Source organism: Ailuropoda melanoleuca, chromosome 10 (assembly GCF_002007445.2).
Source record: "Ailuropoda melanoleuca isolate Jingjing chromosome 10, ASM200744v2, whole genome shotgun sequence".
NCBI classification, from domain to species: domain Eukaryota; kingdom Metazoa; phylum Chordata; class Mammalia; order Carnivora; family Ursidae; genus Ailuropoda; species Ailuropoda melanoleuca.
The window spans coordinates 91,727,791-91,745,360 of record NC_048227.1 but is presented as its reverse complement, the minus strand read 5'-3'; the positions used below and the strand labels follow the sequence as shown (position 1 = coordinate 91,745,360).

The 17,570-nt window shown below is 33.2% G+C and overlaps 1 protein-coding gene across 5 annotated transcripts in view; it reads right to left on the bottom strand.

Moving 5' to 3' along the window:
- STXBP5 (syntaxin binding protein 5) overlaps positions 1-17,570 on the bottom strand; it is a 162,272-nt gene that overhangs the window by 49,393 nt on the left and 95,309 nt on the right. For 3 of the 5 annotated variants that reach the window (XM_002927613.4, XM_011235233.3, XM_002927614.4), the window contains exons 13-19: positions 17,321-17,388; positions 17,018-17,058; positions 15,679-15,899; positions 14,483-14,661; positions 11,201-11,326; positions 9,378-9,529; positions 3,034-3,099 (exon numbers count right to left, since the gene is read on the bottom strand). In XM_002927613.4, coding sequence (XP_002927659.1) covers positions 3,034-3,099; positions 9,378-9,529; positions 11,201-11,326; positions 14,483-14,661; positions 15,679-15,899; positions 17,018-17,058; positions 17,321-17,388 — 853 coding nt within the window. The remainder of the gene's footprint in view (positions 1-3,033; positions 3,100-9,377; positions 9,530-11,200; positions 11,327-14,482; positions 14,662-15,678; positions 15,900-17,017; positions 17,059-17,320; positions 17,389-17,570) is intronic. The other 2 variants (XM_011235232.3, XM_034669261.1) reach the window with 1 other exon arrangement.

Below are 17,570 nucleotides of genomic sequence, written 5' to 3'. Positions count from 1 at the left end.
TTGAATATATTTACCAAATAATTATGATTAAATAAACATAGAAAATATTTACAGTTTTTTGTTTTTTTCTAGGGCACATGGCAACTCCTGAAGGCAGCATTTATATAATGGCCTATTGGCCCTGGGTTTCCTTCAAACTGAAATAACCTAACAAATGTTTTTATTGTTTTCACATATGCACACGCACACACACACATTTCTGATGCAGTACTAAAACAAAATTCCAATATTATTAAAGTGCTTAGTAAAGCAATCTGAGTTCTTTGAAATACAAAGACCAAATGGAGATAGCAGAAGTTATTTCTTATGCTAATTCAGGATGACAGAATTTAATATTCTATTTCAGAGAGACTGCTGGTTTATTTAAAAACAAATGGAAAAACCAAACTATATTCATTACTTGGATTTTCTCAGGATGCTTTTTGAATTGAGCTTTGATACTGATCAGCTAAACTGCTGAGATTACCAATTTTGATTATGGGACTTAAATGCTTTTCAAAAAAAGTTGCTCCTCATTTGTATTATTATTTTGAATAAACACATTGATTTTGATAAAGGTTGTATGGCCACTTTTCATTTTTATAATAGCGGTCCTCCTCTTAGTATTTAGGAGTGACTAAGTTGAACTCCCAACCCACTTTTACATGTTTCTTCTTCTCTCATGATACATTGTTTTCTATTAACTATATTGGTTTTATAATTTATATTGTATCACTTTTTATTTATATCCTACCACACTGCAGAAAGTATTAGGGCTAGTAATTTAATTACTACTTTCAACGGTTTTAATAACATGATCACCTTGTGGTTCTTCTGATTCACCTCAAACTTACCCCACCTGTTTTTCTTTTTTTGACCGTCCTAAATTAGAATTTGCATGTACTGGTGAGAGGAATGATACTAAATTATTCTTTTATTTCTGAATGCTAACAAGAATGAAGGCAAAAAAGTTACAAATGTGCAAAGAATAAGACAATTGGCCCAAGATGGGTAGCAAGAATTACTACTATTTTAAAATGGACAAGTAGTGAAAGACACAGCTGTAAGAATGTAGTGTCAAAGGATTAGTTTTTCGGAATTTTATTCTAGTTTCTAGTGTATGCTTAGTACATATGAGTGACATCTATATCTCCTGCTCTATGAAACACGTTTCAGACACAACTACTATCGACTAAAGTTTGATTTGTTTTTTGTAAAGCTGGCTTTTCTGATATGCAGGAATGCATATAATTCTTCAGAAAATTCTTATATCTTTTGGGGCATAATCAAAGACTAAACTAAATAAGTTAAGAATTTTCTATCTAAGATCAGAATTTCTGATTTAGCAATGATTTCTGCAGTCATAGTTTTTATTTTGCAGTTCAAACTCACTGAAACAATACCTAGTGTCATATAAATTTCTGTATGTTAAAACTATATTGTCCTTTCACGCAGATCAAAAAATAATATATTTGAAAATGTTCAACAATGTTTGAATTTCTCAGAGAAAGATTTGGAGGGTTTCTACTTTTATGCACTTTTTATATTTAAATACTCAGATTTTAATATACTTAAATACTTATCTATAATTACCTCTTGTTGGCTATTCCAAATTGATAGATGTATATACCTATTCATAGTTTGGCTTAGGATAATGAGGAGTATTAATTTATTTGGGCTGAGTCTTGTTAAAACACTTTGATGGTCATTTAATATATTAAAAGATAATTACATGTCCAAATTATTCAGTCTGGCTTTTAGCCTTAACATATTGACAACTGCATTCATATGGCCTTTAGAGAAGGTAAGAAGATTAGAATACTATTGTAGGTAGATGGACAACGAACAGCAATAATGAAAAGATACTACAGCTCTAAATTCCAAATTCAGAAATAACTCTAGTTCTGTAAGATCAGATGTACAGTTACTTGCTCCATATTTCTCATTCAAACTTTACTGTACCAACATTCAGACTTAACATTAGGTGTTAATTACATAATTCCTATAGCTCCATGTTCCATTAATGAGTGAATTTAAATATGAAATTTAAAGATTAAGAAAACCAGAAGGTAGATACATCTTAAGGTATAATTTGTGCAATATCAGGAAAATGCAATTTCAAAAACAAAACATCACAAAAGCTTTTACAGTTCTATGTCTAATAAAATGCTAAACTGAAATATGAGAGAGCAAAGTAAAATGCACTTCTCAGTATTTCCCATGCTTATAATGACTTCTGATGTAGTAGAACCCGCTAGGGAAGGACCAAAATCTATTTAAGAACCGTGTTACTTTATCCTAAGAACAATCTTTCCAGTGGAAAGCTGATAAATATTTCCGGCCAGAATGATTTAATATGGTAGTTAAAATTGTGAAGTCAACTGTAGCAAAGACTGGCAAAGTTTCTATCCACTTACAACAATAATAAAATCACAATCCTCTTAATCTTAAGGAGACTGAAAAGATACTAAAAGTTATGTTCCACTGAAATATTAATATACACATAGATCACATATAGACCTCTCTTACATGGACAAAAAAGGACAACTGCTTTAATATAGCTATAAAATTATATCAAATATCACTTTGACCAAAAACAAAAACACATACATTTGGTCTACAATTATTCTGTCTATAGTTACCGCTAGATTATAAATGTTCAAAATCTTTGATAATATTTAAATGGACACTATTCAAGAATTAGAGCACTATTCTCCCAGATGACACCAGGCAAGCCTAGAGCAAAGACAAGATTGTAGATTAACCAAACCATTTGATACAATGGTAAGGAGTAAAATATATTCTCCCTAAAAAATATAAGAAAGCTAAGTAAACAGTTATATGACTCTTAACAGGTAATAGCTATGGGGTTTTATCTAGTGCAATTCTTTTCACTTAAGGAGAATGCAAAAAATAGTAACCATTTTAAGAATAAATATGTGACACAAAAGTTCCTTGTAGGTGTTATTTTAAATGCTTATCTGTAAAAAGGAATTTTGATACACTGTATTGGTTTTTATAGAATTATAATTATTAATGAAATAAACACATTACCAGAAGTTGGAGATTTGCAGCGATCTTCTGGGACTGCAGTCCCTTCACTAATATCACACAGACCTGCTAAAAAACAAAACCAGAAACCAGATCACAACACAAATTTATGTAAGTGCAATTTTATGTCCTATTTACAGTACACATTTAATGACTGCCCATTGTTAAAAACCCAGCAGGTGAATAGACTATACTGGCATTGATACTGTGCCCATTAATCTTGAGATAGGAAATAAGAGCATTTTGATAGTAAAATATCTCAAAATAATACAGCAGTCAGTCACTAGTTAAGCAAAAAGGAAACTTCTAAGAGATAATTTACTATTCTTCAAGGACATTAGACATGAAGTAGGACTTGTTTAAAATCAGTAATTTGAGAGTATATGATAGACTGGGTTTCTCTTGAGGGAAAATAAATACTTGGTAGTAAACCTGGTGATTTTTACATCATAGAAATTCTCAACTCAAACCTCAAAGTGGTTTTCGGCTAAGTATATCTCAAACACCTTCCTTGAATACTTTTAAATAATAATTAAAATATTTTGTGCCTCCACATTCAATATTTAAAATATTGTACATTACTTATCTTGTAGGACTATACTTCTTAAAAGCTATACCACACATTTTTAAAGAGCTCTAAAGAAATACTTCTTTTTCACAGAGTTATATGAATTATATAAAACTATTTTATAGGAAAGCCTAGATTTTTAGGAGAAAATATAGCGCAGACAAGAATTAAAAGATGTGGCAATGTGCAGAGTAAATAGGACAGATATTAAGTTGCTTGGTGATTGGAATGAAAAGAATACCTTCAAATTCCTTAAAAATTATAAGTAAACACACATCAAGAGTTTGGGATAGCTGGGCAACAGAGGGGGACTACGTATTTACGCCCCAGAAGAAGTTAGCTATTATGCTGACATATGTGCATATATGATCAGTATCTACTTTTCCAATCCTTTGGTAAAAGACATGATGTCACATCCAGTCACTAAGAAAGCTTTTACAACAACATTTTCAGAGAACACAGAGTACTGAATTGGGTTTATAAGAAGGGTTTTCTATTTTGAATTATATATTATTTTTCTTCACTAGGAAGTTTTTGAATGACAACCAGCAATTTTTTTTTTCTCTTTCTAACACTTATTAAACTAATGGTTCTGGGGGGAAAAAAAAAAAACCCAAAAACTAGTTTTTATAGTTCGAAGATGATGGATGGAATTTTAGGTATGCATTTAATCTTTGACAAAATACTTGTTTATATAAATGAACTCCTTCTTGACAGAACGCTAAAATAGCAAGTCTTAAAACAGTAGTGATATACAGAAACAACCTAAGTGTCCATCAATGGATGCATGGCTAAAGAAAATGTTGGGTTTTCTTATAAAACGTGGGTGGTAGATATATATACACACACATATAAAAATGTGGGTGGTAGATACACACACACACAAACATATATATATATACACATATACATATATACATTCATACACACAATGGAATATATTCAGCCAAAAAAGATTTAAATTTTGCCATTTGTGACAACATAGATGGACTCCAGGGACATTACGCTAAATAGAATAAGACAGAGGAAGACAATTACTGTATAATCTCATTTATATGATATAGTGGAATCTAAACTCACCCCCCCCAAGAAAAAAACCCCAAAACAAAACAAAAACAAGCTCATAGATACAGAGAACAAATTAGTGATTGCCATAAGCAGGGTGTGGAGGGTGGGAAAAATGGGTAAAAGGGGTCAAGGGTACAAACCTCCAGTTATAGAATAAATAAGGGATGTAATGTACAGCATATCTATAGTTAATGATAGTGTACTAGATATCTTGAAAACTGCTAAGAGTAGATCCTAAAAGTTCTCATTACAAGGACAAAAATTTTGTAACTATTTAAGATAAAGACTGTGATCATTTTGCAAAGTATACAAATATCAAATCAGCATTTGAAATTAATATGATTTATATGCCAATTATACCTCAATAATAAACAGCAGTGACAGTATCCTCTAGTACTACAGTGAGCCTAGTACTGAGTAAAAAATAATTGATTTTGAAATTTTAAACCTTCCAGCTGGCTCTGGGTAAAAGTCAAGTCCAACCCTACATGACTGATCTATGGTTTATATTATGTGGCTATGGTATATGGTTTATGATTTCTACCTACAAATATCTTTTTGGGTCTTTTCCATCAAATGCAGTAGTTACCCTTTATGGACAAAAAAGCATCCTTCTTTTTCACATGTTTAAGTAGGAAGCTTAATTTACTATCTAACATGTTCAACAAAGCATAATCATATATTATTCAACATAATGTATCTACTGAGGTACACTACATCAAAGTTAATGTTAGGGTACAAATTGACCCACTAGATACCATGGTTTAATCCAGGGCTTGGCAAACCTGTTCTGTGAAGGTCTAAATTTGTTTTGAGGCCAGCTAAGCAAATAAGCATGATGCTGTTCTAATTAAACTGTATTGGCAAAACCCAGCCGTGGGCCAGTTTTGGCTCAGGGACAGTAGTTTGCTGACTCTTGATTTAATCAATCTTGCAATTGTCAAAATGATGAGGTTACTTCCATCTACCTAGTTCATAAAAAACATACATGGAATTCTTTATTATGTGTCTGGTTAACTTCAGGAACGTTATGTCAACAGGCTGCTGTGAGCCATCAATGCAGTTACGAGGTTAAAATAACACCGATTTTGGTACAATTTACTTTTAGCGGATTCCTGCTGACTTCAATTGATAGCTCTATTTTCAGTATGCATACAAGGCATTTCAATATGCACAAATATGATTCTAGAATTTTGACTGGTTTGTACATCAAATTTACTGATTTATTGACATTTATCAACTTGGGTACTGTTTACAAATTCCCTTCACAAATTCTCTTGATATGTTTTTATTACTTTATCACTTTTTATTACCAAGCTCTGCCTTACATATGTAATATAGCTTAGATTTTCATTTCTCTTAATTATTTTTCATACTTTCCAGAAAGATAAATCATTCCTCTTATGAAGGGTTGAGAAACAAAGTTATTTAGCTCTACATTCTGTTTTTCAACTATCATTTCAAATGATCCCTAGAGTCCTAATCCTTCTTTAAATATATTTTCATTGAAACCAAACATTTTGCTAGCCCATTTTTTGAAGACCAGCCTATATTCAACACAGTACTTAATGATTTACGCAACATTTATTATACATCCTTGATTATATCCCTCATTTCTTATATAGTGTGTTTTGTTTCTTATATACATACACAGTATACACAGACACACTCAGAAATATGAACTAGTATTACTCGGCTCGATAGCTACTTCTCTTTTTCTATTCTACTGAATATATTGAAGACTTGAAATTAATTGCAACTGTATAGACCATATTTTCATTTTTAGAGCCACTTCTTTGTAACTTTCAAAAATATCTTTCCTAAAGTTATGCACGACTTTGTCCCTCTAATTCCCTTCTTTAAAATTATCAACTTCCAAGACTAAGCTAACTTTCTTTTTTATGGGTTTATCACTTTCACGTCATTAAGAAGATCTTATTTGGGGTTTAGAATTATATTCAGAATAGAAATTTCCCTTTTGTGTCCTTCACTGAGTGAAAAGTAATCAGTAAAACAAGACACATATTATCATGTTTCACTTTTGTTATAATTAAGACTCTCAGCAAGCAGATACACAGGTAGTTGAAATACTTTATCACTAAATGTCCTTGTAACAGCTTCATAATTTTTACTATGAAAGCACTGTACATATTTTAGTAATGGGTTCAACTGTATTTTAATAGAGCTGTAAAACACAATGTTTATAAAATAATTTCATGAGTGACACCTCACTCTTTATGAAAACATATTAGAATCTACTTGTAGTAAAACCATTTCTCCAAGCCAATCTTTAAAAAAGATAGAATTTGGTGGTATTTGGGCTACACTTCCAACACATATTATAAAATGCATGCTTCTGTAAGAATATCCTTTTTGTCAGTGTAATTAAAGAACTTTAGTACCAACTATTTTATATTTAATTTTATTTGAAACATATTTCAGAATCAAGGCACAAATATTATTAAAATGTTAAAGCACGTTTTAAAATAACTTTTTTTTAATTATTATTTAAGACACAATCCTAAATATTGTTACAAGTAAGCATAATAATATCTTAAACTAATAAAGAAAAACTCAAATAGTGCTCCTGTGCCTAAACATCTAACTCTTCAATACAAAATAAATCAAATAATATAAATAATATTATGAGATTTACTACAGGATACAGGATGCAATACAATTTAAGAAAAAAATATTTTTGGGGGCGCCTGGGTGACACGGTGGTTAAACGTCTGCCTTCGGCTCAGGGTGTGATCCCAGCGTTATGGGATTGAGCCCCACATCAGGCTCCTCCACTGAGAGCCTGCTTCTTCCTCTCCCACTCCCCCTGCTTGTGTTCCCTCTCTCGCTGGCTGTCTCTATCTCTGTCGCATAAATAAATAAAATCTTTAAAAAAAAATATTTTTGAAATGACATGGTAAAATTGGTTTCTATCCTTGGATAAGCTTAGGTATTTAATTTCTAGCAATTTTATGAAACTACTATGAGGTATCAAGGAGAAGAGAAATTAATTTTAGAAGCAATGAAATTTTTACACAGGTTTGTGGTAGAATTGCTAAAAGTACTTGTTTCCTCTATCATGACAATGTTTTAACTTTCTAACACTAAATACAAGTTTCTTTTGCTTTATAAAGAAACTGGATTGGGACACAAACATTTCAATAGTTTTCATATACACAGATGATGAATTTAAGGAATGAGCATACCATTTTAGATATATAATGTTTTAAAAAAATCTGTTAAAAAATAAATGAGAAAAAAATGATTTTACAGACAACAAACAAACATGCCATGACTTTACTGACATGGAATAAATAACTTACTTAAAGAAGAACGGAGTTTTTTCACAGATTCAGAATATAAGCTAGAAAGGCCGCACATGCAAGAAGTCACAATCAGCATGCCTTAGTGAAGCAATGAAAAGTGAAGGAAAAAAAAGGAGACAAAGGTAGTAGAATGGTATGGTTGGGACAATTTCTGCTGAAGATAACACATAGCAAAATGGTCATATACAAAAACAAAAATGGAAAAGAAAATCCAAGCATCAAGCCAAAGTGACAGTAAGGTCTATACCCCACCACTTTTTTTTTTCCTTCTCTCATGAATTGTGATATAGGTAGTACTAGCTAATTATGCCATGAGAGCAAATGAGAAATAAATCTCGGAAAGAATTGAAAATTGGAGAGACTGAGTTATAAGTATAGACCAGAGCTTCCTAGTGTTTCACTGCACAGTGGCATTCTGCAAATGTGCTAAGTCTTCCCAAGACAGGGTTCCCCTCAATCCCCCAACCCCTGGTCCAGCTGAACAGGTCCTGAGGAGACTGGAGCCTGCAGGCCAGTAACTGCTGCAGGCCTCACTAATATACCCCCAAGTGCCAGAGATCCAATGCCATGAGGATAAAAAAAAAAAAAAAAAAATGGGGAGAAGTACTGGNTGGTAAAGACCACCAACTAGACATATTAAAACATTTAAAATTAAGACTAATTGGGTGCCTGGGTGGCTCAGTCAGTTAAGTGTCTGCCTTTGGCTGAGGTCACAATCCAGGGGTCCTGGAATGGAGCCCAACATCTGGGCTCCCTGCTGCAGGGAGTCTGCTTCTCCCTCCCCCTCCGCTCCTCCCCCCATGCTCTCTCTCAAATAAGTAAATAAAACCTTTTAAAAAATTAAAAAATTATAAAAAATTAAGACTAATTACCTAGCAACCATAAAAGAATGCTACAGAGAAAATTCTTAATAGATCTGGGTTTGCATTGAATCAAGGCTGCCTAAGAACACTGTATTTTCATAGAAATCAAGTTCACTTTTGCATTTACAATTTTTTTATCACATGGGAAATGATCCCTTTAAATAACACGTTCGGAACAACGAATTTTGGTCTTATGATACCAAACAATAAAAGAGGCAAAACTTTGAGATTAACTTTTATTCCATAATAATGAGACAAATTTTCATCTCATTATAATTTAGCTGAAGAAGCTTGCCACTGTGGTTCTTTCCCAATGTTAATTCAAATCCTAGGATATTAAAAACAAAAGCAAAATCTAATAACAACACAACACAAAAGAAGCCTCAAACCTTTTACTAGTTTCGACAGTTTACATATATAGACAAAGTCAGACTAGTTATTTATCTTACTGAAGTATTTATATTCACAGAAGTAACTCAGTATTTATAAAAATCCTAAAACTCAGGATTGTTTTCTCTATACCTCCTGAAGGCTGTCGAGATTTACGAGGAGACCGGGGTTCTCTCCGATAAGGATCATTGGAGCCATATAATTCAATAGTGCCCAGGTTGAGAAGTACTGCTTTCTGGAGGTAGTCTACCATGGCAATGCCATTACAATTGCCAAAAACTACCCTGGGAATAGGAAAAGAGCAAATATTTTAGCACAGATAAGCAATTATAAGGAAATGTACTTGTAGTCTATAAGGCTGAAAAGGAGGATGGGTTTTTCAGAAAATTCCTGTTGTAACTAAAAACTATCAGAGACATGAAAATACGCCTTCTCATTGAATTATGTAGATCTTCTGCAGACACTAATGATTAAAAGTCGTTATCATTAGAAAAAAATGTTGGCATAGGAAGTGAAACTTGATCACAGACATAAAACTCCATCCTAGGAAATGTGACCACTGTTTTTCTGACTTAGGGGCATTTTAAGCAGCTCAGGGGAAGACATTCTCTTCCACTAGGGAAGTGGGGGATTTTATCTCTGGGAAAGTTTTAGTAATCTATACAGTCAAGAATAAAAAGTAGAAAGCATAATCTTGGAGGTCTCCCTTTGGAGTACTCCAAGTACCCTCCCAATTATGAGTCAGGAACTATGAACCAAGCAACTATGAATAAAGGAATTTGACTCTTTTAACATGTCTTAAGCCAGAAGTCGAAAACTGAAATGTACAGAGGGACTCTGTAAGTAATACAAACAGGCCAGACAAGGACTTTGGATGACCCATCTAAAGAGGAAAAGTTTCAATTCTGTTCATGCTGACCGCTGCCAACCAGGAATGGAGACAATGGGCCAGGTAATCAGATTTTTCAGTTAAAGCTCTAAATATGGATTTCACGTTAAATAATCTTGGTAGCTAGTTCAAATATTAAAAACATACAAGGAGGGGCTAAATAAAATGTTAACTGTGAGTCCATGAACCTGTGATCAACTGATTTGCAACTTCCTTTCAAATTTCCTACTGGTTCTTTTTCTTATTCCCTCTTTCTTTATGGTTGAGGGCAGTGAAATATTAAAAGAGAGAAGGTTTGTGTTCTTACACGTGGGGTAGCAAATAAAAGACACTGAAACATGATGATCTCAGACTATAGCCAGTCTTAGCTGGGTATACACCTGTAAAAGACAGAGTGAGTGGTAATAGCTCCAGGAGGAAGAAGAAAGATGAATGAGTCCCTAGGGCTAGCATAAGAGAAGACAGTGACCCACATACCAATAAATAGCCCTGGGACTAAATAGTGTATGGCTTCTCTTATACCACAATGTTGATTTTCAAAACAAACAAAAATACTTTGTAAGTCTACCAAATTATAATAAAAAGTATGTATAGTTAATACTCAATACTTAAAGGTGTGAATTGATGATACAACTGTAGTATAAATACTTACTAAACTATTACTATGCCTTTATAATTTATATAAGTGAACTTTGGAAGTAGAAAAAAGAAATTATATAGCTGTGGTTCAACGTTTACAGAATTAGCTTAGAACAAAGTCTTCCGAGTTGATGCTGTTAGACCTCCATTATACTGAGTATTAATAAGGAAATCATTTCTGAGAGTATATCCAGGAGAGGACATATTGACTTTAAACATTTATCTTAATTCATTGGGAAGCACTATAAGCATATCCAGAGTAAATTATTCAGAACAGAATTATTTTCCAAATAAACATTAAAGCTGATCTGAAATTAAAGATACACAACTTTTTAACTGATGCTATAATAAAGATCATCTTATTTTTAAAAATAAAAAATATACAGAATACTATGAAGAGACTGAGAAACACATAAATTTTACTTACAATCCATATGAAGAATTGACTGCCAGGCTGGTTATTTGTTGTGGTGGTTCTCCACCCACCCATACCAACTGAATAACTAGTTCTGTCTGATAACCTGGAGACTGCTTAAGTGGTGAATTTTTAACTCTGTAATAAAGGAAAACATATTATCTTTTAACTCATCTTCCATACCTTATTAGCTTATGTAATTATAAAGTCATGCATAAATAACTATGCAAAAAGTAACTTTATATATGAAATTGTATTAAATATACAAAAATGAAAAAACTGAATCCTGCTCTCTATAGGCATTTAATCTAGTTGGAGACAAAACAAGTATATAAATAACAAAAATAAGAAATCATATATAAGTTCCCATTATAAATTGGGGCATTGGAAGTGGGGAGGGAGAAAAAATAGAATGGGTAGGAAGGGGAGGGAGGAATGGAGAGAAGAATGAGGAGAATGAGAAGCCCAAGAATTAAGAAGAGGAAGAAAAAAATCAAGTTAGAAAAAAAACGCAAGTTGGAAAAATAGACTTAAATATACGGTGTAAGATAATGAAAAATGGCCAAAAACATAATGAGTTAAAAAAAAAAGTGAGAAATTTATTTTTGGGTGGATAACACTTTCACTATTAAAAAAATGTACTCTTGGGTAATTTTGACTGTAGACTCTTTCCCCAATAATTGCTGAATAGGTGCTCAAAATATATTGCTTTTGCAAACATATGCAAACAAGAAGTAGGAAACCCATAGTCCAAGATTAACAAGAGTGTAAGTTTGCCTACAGTGGAGGCATGTGTAGTAACAGTGAGAAATCAATGTAGTAAGATAGGCTAAGGTCAGACTTCAGAGGGTCTGTAAGGCCTGGTTGTAAAGGTCTGATGTTGGTAGAAAGAACTGAGGGCTTTTGAAAAGCATAGTTTAAGTCTTGGCTCTGCCATTTTCCAGTTGTCCTCTTGTCTAAAAAAGGGAATATTACTACCTAATCACAGTATGAGGACGCTGTGCCTATGAAAGAGCTGTCAGTGGTCAATTTATGCAAAATATATTTTCATTATTTTAAGGAATTAAGAGCCAATGAAGGTTTATAAGAAATACTTTGGAAAGATTAATATGGTGGAGGTTTACAAGATGAAGTAGAATAGGAAAACAATTAAAAATTGCCTGTAATTTTGTAAAACAATAAGAAGGCGGCAGATTTGAAACACATTATGAAGAATCAAAAATGCTTCTAAACTTCATGAAGGCAGAAACCTTGTAGTTACTTTTAACACTCTAGTGCAGAGGAGGTACTCAATATTTGAAGGAATGAATGAGCTGATGGATCATTAGAGGGAGATCAGGGGAGAAAATCAGATTGATTCTAAGTTAAGAGAAAGAGAAAGAAAGAAAAAAGAGAAAGACAGAGAAAGAAAAAAAAAGAGAAAAAGAAAACTGTGTCAGGATGAAGAGCTAGTCTTGCAAGAATATGTGGTAAGTTTGAGGTGATGGTACAGTTTGCAAGTGAACTACTCAGCAAAAAGATAAATGTATTCCCAAACCTCACTTTATTGAGTAAACTCATACAAATTTTTTATTAGTTAAACTTGTTATATACATATTAGGGGGCGTAAGGGTGGGGCTTATAAAAATGTGAGACTTCTTAAGGAATACAGCCACTTATTTTTTTAAAAGATTGATTGATTGACAGAGAGAAAGAGAAAGTGAGCGCATGCAAGCTTACACGGGAGAGCCAGTGCACAAGCAGGGGGAGAGGCAGAAGGAGAGGGACACTTAGATAGAACACCTGTAATACCTGCATCAGGAAACTTCGAGTGGATTTGGAAGATGAAATTTTCCTTTTTTAATTTATTAATTACATCAATTAAAATTAAAGTGAGTAGTATATTTCTGTGTGTGACTACTTTTACTATTAAAAAAAATCTACTTTAAGGTGAGAACATTTTTGATTGCTCAGACTTTTTCTCTAATAATTGCTCTTGTAAACTTATGCAAAGCCTGCTTACTTCAATAATTCTTGAGTGACAGTGTAATAAAAGGACAGCAGGAAGACTACTCAATATTAAATCTCCTGACACCAAACTCAGAGGTAGGGATGCTTTTGAGTCATTTAGTTGGCACTTCTGAAGAAGACCATGACACCTGACCAAATTTGTTGTCCAAATTTTAAGGTAAATTTGAATCACTAAGGGTACTCCAAATATGAACTGAGCTACAGTCACTTCACGCAAAGTCTGTAAGGCACTACACTACTATGCTGGCTGAGCAGAAGTTCTCATTTTTCTCAGGGAAATACCACTAATCAGTGGCAGCTGTCCATCTCAAGAGACAGAAATGAAGACTTGAGTGTTCTTTTGTATAGAAGAGTCTGAGTGTGTTATTTTCTCCTTGGATAACTTAGGTAAGATTCAAAGAAGTGTTCACCTTTTTTTTTGGCATATTTAACATGCACATTAGATTAGAGCAGAAACAAGCATTCAACGAAAATATCAGAAGTGTGTATATGGGCACATTTAAAACTTCAGTGATGAAGACACACAGAACTCATGGGGGGAGCCTGGATGGCTCAGTTAGTTAAACAGCTGCCTTTAGCTCAGATCATGATCTCAGGGTTCTGGGATCTCAGGGTTCTGGGATGGAGTCCTGCATCCAGCTCCCTGCTCAGCGGGGAGCCTGCTTCTCCCTCTCCCTCTGCCACTCCCCCTGTTTGTGCTCTCTCATTCTATCAAATAAATAAATAAAATAAAATAAAAAAGAACTCATGGAATTCTTAATTTACTTAGTAAGAAGAAAAAAAAGTTCTTAAGCAAAAATAAGCCAGCCATGCCTGCTGCGCAATCCCCAATTGGCCCCCAAAATCAGAAATTGGATCAAGAAATGGCAGGATAGGTTAAAAACGCAAAATGGGGGATAGATGGGTATAATACTTTATGTGTACGATGTTCAGAGTGGTAGAAAAGCGGTCTACATATAGAAAGCAGTCTACATATACATTTAATCCACATATGAATCCAGACTAGAAAACATCCATGGATTTGGAAGATTGAGGTACATATACAGAAAAGATCCATGCTATTCTACCAGTATGTGTAAAGATCAAATCTTAGCACTTTAAAGATAAAAATCACAGAATTCAATCATACTCCTCTTGATGCCACAGAAAAATGAGTTGGATTAACCACAACAACACATGAAAAGAAATGATCTTATGTCACAGGAAAATATTACTGTAAAAAGCTTATAATTAATCTAAATTAAAAAAATAATTTCCAAGATATCTGTATTTTTAATAAGTTACCTTAAACAAGGGACATTATCACGAAGCCCATCAGATGAACTGCTACTGGTAGAAGGATGAGACTGAGGAGGCATGGGCTGAGGAGTGGCGCCCCCAACTGGTGTTGGCAAAGGAGGTGCCTGTTCGCCCTCTGGGGATTCCACATCATTTATCTCATATAACAATCTAACTTCAAGCATCTGTTGTAAAAGAAAGACAGATCACCTACTTTTAATAATTATTCATTTTATACAGTTTATACACACACCCACATATGCTTCTGTGGGAATAACATTTTTAAAGATAAAAATGTAACATTTCTAAAGGTTAAGATTTAGCAAAGAAAAAACATTTTTCTTTTTTTTATAATAATTTTTTACTATGTTAGTCACCATACAGTACATCCCTAGTTTTTGATGCAATGTTCCATGATTCATTAGTGTATAACACCCAGTGCACCATGTAATACGTGCCCTCCTTAATACCTATCACTGGCCTATCCCATTCCCCCACCCCCCTCCCCTCTGAAGCCCTCAGTTTGTTTCCCAGAGACCATAGTCTCTCATGGTTCATTCCCCCTTCTGTTTACCACCCCCCCTTTCTTCTTCCCTTTCTTCTCCTACCGATCTTCCTACTTCTTATGTTCCATAAATGAATGAAACCGTAAAAACATGTTTCTGACTCAGTTTTTTAAAAATGATCGTGTGTATACATGCGAGAACACACAAAATTATTTTAGAATTTACGGCATTCCTGTCAATACCAAATTAGAGTATGCTTATATTCATATTAACTTTCCTTAAATGAAACATATAGTATACATAAGGATTTAAATTTAAATGCTCACTAAAAAGATAAAGTATGCTATTTTCCACAAAAGATAGATGGCAATGTAAACACTGAAGTGTTCTCAAAAATTCTAGATAGGGATGCCTGGGTGGCACAGCGGTTAAGCGTCTGCTTTCGGCTCAGGGCGTGATCCTGGCGTTATGGGATTGAGCCCCACATCGGGATCCTCCGCTATGAGCCTGCTTCTTCCTCTCCCACTCCCCCTGCTTATGTTCCCTCTCTCGCTGGCTGTCTCTCTCTCTGTCAAATAAATAAATAAAATCTTTAAAAAAAAATTCTAGATAAAACTGACTCCAAATAATCTAAATAATTCAAAAATTTTAAAAATGTCAGACATCTGACACTGAAAATAATTAAGAGACTATTACCGGAATGACTTCCGTAATCACTTCTTGTTTGCTGAATCTATAAATAATAACATGAGCTGAAACTCCGGCTATGCACAGCATTCTACTTTCTGGACACCAGGAGATGATCTGAATGGCATACGGATCTTCATCTACAATGTCTGTGTTTGGCCTGTCATCTTTATTTCTTGACTTTTCAAATACTTTAGATGTCTTTAGCTTATATAATACTTGTAGAGTTACTAGAAAAAAACATGTTAGATACTTTAGTACAAATAGAACAAATATAAAATAACATGTAATCAGACATACTATCCAAGGAAAATAGCCTATATTTATTTGAACCATATTTTTATTTCCAGGTCTACATTTCTCTATACCTTTAGATAATGTAATCACTGTCCTATTGACCAAAAAAACTGTATTCATTAAAAATCAAAAAGCATCATGATGATGAATTTAGGTAACCTGAAAAAAATGATTGATGAAAAGATTTTGTAAAAAAAAAGTATAAATATAAAGAAAATAATAAAGAACAAATTTCCTTTCTAAAATGATTTTCTACAGATTTTCTCTATAAAAGGTACTAATACTATCTCACACTTCTACATGATGAAACACAAAAATATCCTGAGTTAACTGGATTCTCACTGCTCATTATGTATGTTTTGCAAACACTGACAATTCAAAGCATTCTTTCCTTTTTTGCTATTGTGTAACCACCATATATATATATTTCGCAAAGACAGCACAAATTACTGTTAGCTTATAATCAGGCATTAAAATTATTCTACAAATTATGCTGATTTGAAATATATTCCCTCTTTTTTTTTTTTTAAGATTTTATTTATTTATTTATTTGACAGAGAGAGAGAGAGACAGCCAGCAAGAGAGGGAACACAAGCAGGGGGAGTGGCAGAGGAAGAAGCAGGCTCCTAGTGGAGGAGCCTCAGAACACCAGGATCCCGCCCTGAGCTGAAGGCAGATGCTTAATGACTGCGCCACCCAGGTGCCCCAAAATATATTCCCTCTCTTATCTCAGAGTTAAAAAGAGAAAGTTTGAAAAAAAAAAAAAAGAGAAAGCTTGAGGAAATTTTGAAGAAAGGATTTGATTACTTCTGTTGAGAATCATTCTTAATTTACTGGTTAATATCCTTAAAAATATCTTACATCTATTAGAAATTCTAAACTCATATATTTGATAAATCATGTATTAATTTTATAGTCTCCAAATTTTATTTTATTTATTTTTTATAGCCTCCAAATTTTAAATTAAATGTTGGTTACACAATTATTATAAAACAAGTTGCATAGAAGCAATGATTGTATAACATATAACAATAATATTCAAAATACTTACTTGCAGAAGCATCCCAGAACTTAACTGACCCATCAGCATGCCTATGAAAAACAAATGAGTTAAAATTGTGAAGAAAGAAAAAAAAAATCACATTTTTTCTTTCTTTGAAGTATACTGTTATTTGAAAAGATAGCAACCAAATGAAGAAAGGTAAAATTCAGGGTAAGTTGGCAGGTTTTAGGCAATAACATTTCTTAATACATTACAGCATAAAGGAAAGTACTACTTGCCTAATTAATGTTCATGTAGTCTTAATTATATTTAGCTATTAGTGATTGAATGGCAAAACAGGATTTTACTTACCCCGTAATAATTATTTCTGGGTAACTTTGAACACCCAAGCCCCAATTACCTCCATTAATGGGCCATTCCTATAAAAAAAGATTATTGTATAAAGCAACTTCCAACCATACCATACATCTCCATACATATTTCTATGACAACAGTAAACAACATATTTTGCTTCCAAAAAGGACTTTCTATATATTTTCTCTAAAAAAGATATCAATGTTATCAAATACTTCAAGGTGAAAAATGTAAAATACTGAAATGT